Raw genomic sequence first — 5,220 nt, 5'->3', positions numbered from 1 at the left:
TGAGAACTATAAAGAACGTATTCAGTCAAGAAACAAGGATTCTAGCAATGCCTCAAACTTGTTTCTCAAAAAAATAAAGCAAAGCAAAAGACTGACTGCAGCCATCCTCGTCTACATAAAGTCTGAGAGGCCGGTAAAACTAACATATCTTCATTAACTACAAATATGAATGAAAAATTTTAATATTATTATTATTATTATTATTTATTTTTATGACATTGATCCTCACCAATGCAAAGTCTTTTGGAGTCTTGGACCCACCCCTAGGAAGTAAACCAGGGAAAGATACAAAATACAAAAATAGAATTATAAAAGCTACTAATTAAGTACTAACGAAAAAATTTACCACAAATATTTGGAGCAACACATCTATGCAAGCTTGCATTGAATTCATTTGATTTTCTATTTATTTATGATGATAATTAGATATCCACTTGCTTTATTTGTGATTACATTTGATATCTACTTGCTTAGGAATGATATCATATCTAACCCTCACTTTCACAAAACATAAGGTATCAAGACATCCATGTTGATTGAAAGAACAATTTTAACCTAAAAGACCAAGCTTCCATCTTATTCAAGACCAATACTGAAACATTCCTGCTTTCCCCATTTCAGAATTTCAAGCATAATTGCATTAGAAATGAGCTCTCTTCATACGCATCGCATAATAAGGAGGTGGAAAGAGCTAAAAAAAAACCACCAAATAACTAAATTCATTTTTTGTCCAATTCTTGAGCAAACCAACAATCAAACATAAAAAACAAAAACAAAAATCAAAATCGACAACCTCGGTCAAAATCACATCATTTTCAGATTAATTAACCAAGTAAGCATTATCCAACATGATTTGAATTCAGTACAAAATTCCAGCAACTAACATCATCATCATCACAGTCTTCAATATAACATTAAAAACAAAAATAATAAAACCCAACAAATTCTTTAACCTAAAACACTCAACCTCTTCACTTCTCGGACGAGTTGGGTCCCCTCTTCTTGCCAAATCCGACCACTACAAACAAACAACGGCACCAATCAAAATCACAAATTCATCAAAACCCATTTCAAAAACTTGTACTAAAACCACGTTGTCACAAAACCCAGATGCTAAAAGCAAACAAAACACACAAAAAAGAGAGATTGAGAGAGATATATATATATATAGATATATACCGGCTGTGACGAATCGGCGATTGTATTGCATGCGCTTGTGGGCGCGACCACGGGGCTTCTTCTTCTTGTCTTGCTTTGCAACTTTGGGAGTTTGGCCTCTCACCTTACCAGCACGAGCCAGAGATCCGTGTACCTTACCTGAAAAAACAAAAACCCCAAAACACATAAATCAGGTATTGGAAAAGAACCCATATAGAATATGAGAGAGATCTGAGGAAGAGATGCTTTTTGAGGAGAAATGATGAGATTACCCATGGTGTATTGGTTGAGAGTTGTGTGTCTCTTCTCTCTGTGTGTGTGCCTCGAGCGAGAAAGTCTGAAAATGAGCTAGGGTTAGGGTTTTACGAGCAATATATAAATTTTCTATATATAGTGGGAGGTTGAGTCCGTGTGGGCCGAGTTTGGAGGCTCTTAAGGGTTTTCGATGGGTTTTGTTTGAGATTAAAAAGAGGAGCCAATTGGGCCCATCAGAAGTGGTGTCTCTAGCTCATGTTTTTGGGTCTTAGAGTAATCTTGGTCCAATCAATTGTCTATTGTATGAAAGGAGGGCGTCTCTAGCCCATTAAGTGTGTTTGGCATCAGTTTTTAACATTAGTTTTTAGCTTTTATTTAAAGCTTTTTAAAACTTACCATTTTTCACTTTTTTTTTTTACATTTTTCCTTTTTTCACTTTTTTTTTTTTGAATAACTTATCTAACTTTTTGCTAAAAATTTGTAAAAGTATACTTGTACCTTGAAAATTTTGAAAAAGTAAGAAAAAATGGGAGAAAATAAGGTTTTAAAAAGCTGCACATAAGAACTAAAAACTAAAAGCTAAAGTCAAAAAGGTTCTTAGTGTAATCTTGGTCTAGTCAATTATAATCTTTAACAAAAAAAAAAAAAGGAAGTAAATGGTAAACAAACCTCCCCCCCAACCCCTTTTTAGGAGACAGTAATAGTCATTAGTCCAAACTTGGGTTCAAATCCAAGAACCCGTAGCTAGCTCAACGACATTGTCCAATTCTCTCTTCTTCTTCTTCTTTTCAAAAGGTTTTATACTATAGGGGTGAGACTTAATAGTTTAAGGCACATTAATAAATTAGATACGTCACAACAGAAAACTGAAAAACACGGTAGCAAAATAATTTTTAAATGTATAAATAGTATCGTGGGACCCATTTTTAATAAAAAAATTTCTGAAAAGTGAAATTTGTGGGTCCGTGAACAGTAAAATTTGTGCTGAAAAGTCAACTACTGCTGCTATTGTTCATTGAACAATAGCCGCTACAATGCTGCTACAGTAAAAAAGAGCTGGAAAATGCGTTAAAAAAAAAAACTGAAAAAACGCAGACGTCAAATGTAAACGTGCCAGCCAAACGAGCACTTAGTGTACGTTTGGATGGGCGTTTTTCAGCAAATCCGTGCATTTGCGTTTCTTTTGTGAGTCTATGGGTACTATTCACAGACCTATAAAAGTTAGCAAAACACAGTTTTCTCTCTCTCTTTGGATCTCACAATACTATTCATATTTTTAAAAATTATTTTGCTACAGTGTTTTCAGCAATAAGTTTTCAGTTTTCAGCAAATAAAATGTATCTAAACATACCCTTATTAGTAAATTGGCTTAACACCCTGCGCTATGCACATAAAAGTTAGGCCTTTTTGTGAGTAACTGTAGGTTATGAAATATGCCTTAAACATTGTCCAATTCTCTCAACTGGGTAAATCTGGGTTCAAATTCTCCTACCATACTTATTTTTTGGAAAGAAAAATGAATGCAAAATGCAAATAATTTATGTATATTATTTTTATTTAATATAGGGAAGCGGTGTCCAATCTTTAGCCAAACTATTCCACTTCATATCCATAAAATGCATTGAAAATCTCATGGATCAATAGCGGGTTAATGAAACTTGGGACCTTCAAGTTTACAGTACCCTTTAAATCAATTGAGCCCACAACCCGAATGTTCCGGGACTATCTACATCATTATATGATATTACATACTATTAGTTGAATGTTAATGTAAATATAATTTCCTTTGAGTTCTTGGAATATTTTCATCTTGTAGTGCTACTGCTATATGGTATATATCCTGTACTGTAAAAGATGGTTGGAAGTTTGAGAATAAAGTGGCATAAGAAATTGGCATCCAAGTATGCAAGTTGAAGGAGTCCTTTGACATTGAGTGTGTCTTCGGCTTGAAGGCTGAAGCATGGGGTAGATGTCTTACTCTTTATCCGACCAGTAACACTGGAGAAAGGAATCAAAACATTCCACGCGAGTCTTTAATGATAGCTCAAAGAAAAGAAAAAAAAAAATGATAGCTCAAAGAAGCTCAAAGAAGGCTATTCTAGACGCTGGCATTCTCAATTGGAAAAAGTTTCTGTAACTCATTATATGACGATTGAAAAATTTATTTATGTATAATTTTAGTTATATAACTTTCTTACTAAATCGTGTGACTTATTTGAATAATACATATATATAATTTGGCTTCAAACTTGTTCGGAACTATATCTTTCAATTTATTATGTGACAAATTATAAAATTATTCACGTGTATTATTTAAACAAGTCAATGACTTATTCAAAAAGTCATGTAACTAAAACTATATATGAATCCATTTAGTTGCCACATGGTAAGTTCAAGCAAGATAGCTCCAAACATGTTTATAGCCAAATTTGATCCTCTTATAAATTACCATATAATGGGTTGGAGGAGAATTCTCTAAATTAGTTTGGAGCTAATCTTTGTCCTTTTCAATTTAAGAATATGATTTTCTCTTTTTTGTTTGCAACTTAAACAAGGGTAATTGTGGGGATAAATAATATCAAAACTTCAAAAAAACAATTAAAAATGCAACCTAAATTGAGAATTTTCTAAATTAGTTTGGAGCTAATCTTTGTCGTTCTCAATTTAGGAATATGGTTTTATCTATTTAAACTTAAACAAGTGTAGGGCTTATTCATCGTAGGGATAGAACATTTAAAATAAATATAATATAAAATAAAATAAAATAAACTAGCTTGATCTTTGTAGTTTGTGTACCCTTCCCTCTTCTCCCCCACCCCCCCAAAATAAAAAAAAAAAAAAAAAAAAAAAACTTAATAAGTAACAAATTGTATACATTCATAGTAATACATAGAAGTACAATCAATTTGAATTAAGTCTTTGTATTTTTCTAAGTTTAGATGCATGAATTTGCATATAGATATAATTGATTTGAAATTATAGTACAATTGGAAGTACATTTGACATGAAATTGAAATGCATTTTAAATCTCAAGTCAATTGGCATTACATTATAGGACAATTAAACATACACTTCTCACAAATTAAGAATACAATTATAATCAAATTTAGATTATCTTAAAAAGATTATTGATTGAGCTTCTATTTCAATATATATATATATATATGATTTTGATGTTTTATAATGGTGTAGATAATACAAGACATTACACTTTTACCGTAGAAAGATCATATGCATTTTTAAACTATCTACTATGAAACGAAATGATTAATTGATTATTAACTATAGATGGAACCCCTTATATGATGTTTTTTCTTATTAGAACGTTAGCATTCAGTAATATGAAATGCATTTAAAAAAAAAAATTTAGATAACAATGTAGTAAAAAATACCGAAAATAATACTCCCACATTCAGTTTTGCATTTTTCAAATTTGCACACATTGTTACAATATTAGTTAAATATACATCACCATCATAGCAATGTATATATATTAAACACATTTTTTTTTTATTCCACACACTTTGAAATAATAATATTACTCTTCCCACACACCTCTAGGTATTTTGTGATTGAAAAATGTAGTAATCCAAAATTAATGGATGTAAATCATTAACTTTTTTTCAAAAAAAAAAAAAACCTGTGATTATTGGAGAGTGGTAGTTTTACTTTTATATGAACATCAATATTTTACTTGAGTTTTTAAACGTGTAGTTATCCACAAATTTGGGGGAAAAAAAAAAGGTGGATGGGGGTAGGGTTTTTTTCGGATAGAATCATAGAATGTGGGATTATATATATTTTTTT

General features: G+C 31.3%; 1 protein-coding gene across 1 annotated transcript; it reads right to left on the bottom strand.

Moving 5' to 3' along the window:
- Positions 1-794: 794 nt before the first annotated feature.
- Positions 795-1,562, bottom strand: LOC111982974 (small ribosomal subunit protein eS30z/eS30y/eS30x). Its single transcript, XM_024014594.2, has 3 exons — positions 1,431-1,562; positions 1,180-1,317; positions 795-1,018 (listed from the first exon to the last, which is right to left on the bottom strand). Exons 1-3 carry the CDS (start codon positions 1,432-1,434, stop codon positions 972-974), a joined length of 189 nt encoding a protein of 62 aa, XP_023870362.1. The 5' UTR covers positions 1,435-1,562; the 3' UTR covers positions 795-971.
- Between the last annotated feature and the right edge of the window lie 3,658 nt (positions 1,563-5,220).

The sequence above is a fragment of the Quercus suber genome, unplaced genomic scaffold (assembly GCF_002906115.3).
Source record: "Quercus suber isolate HL8 unplaced genomic scaffold, Cork oak 2.0 scaffold_757, whole genome shotgun sequence".
NCBI lineage: Eukaryota > Viridiplantae > Streptophyta > Magnoliopsida > Fagales > Fagaceae > Quercus > Quercus suber.
The sequence above is the reverse complement of the archived record's forward strand: the minus strand, read 5'-3'. Positions and strand labels throughout refer to the sequence as shown.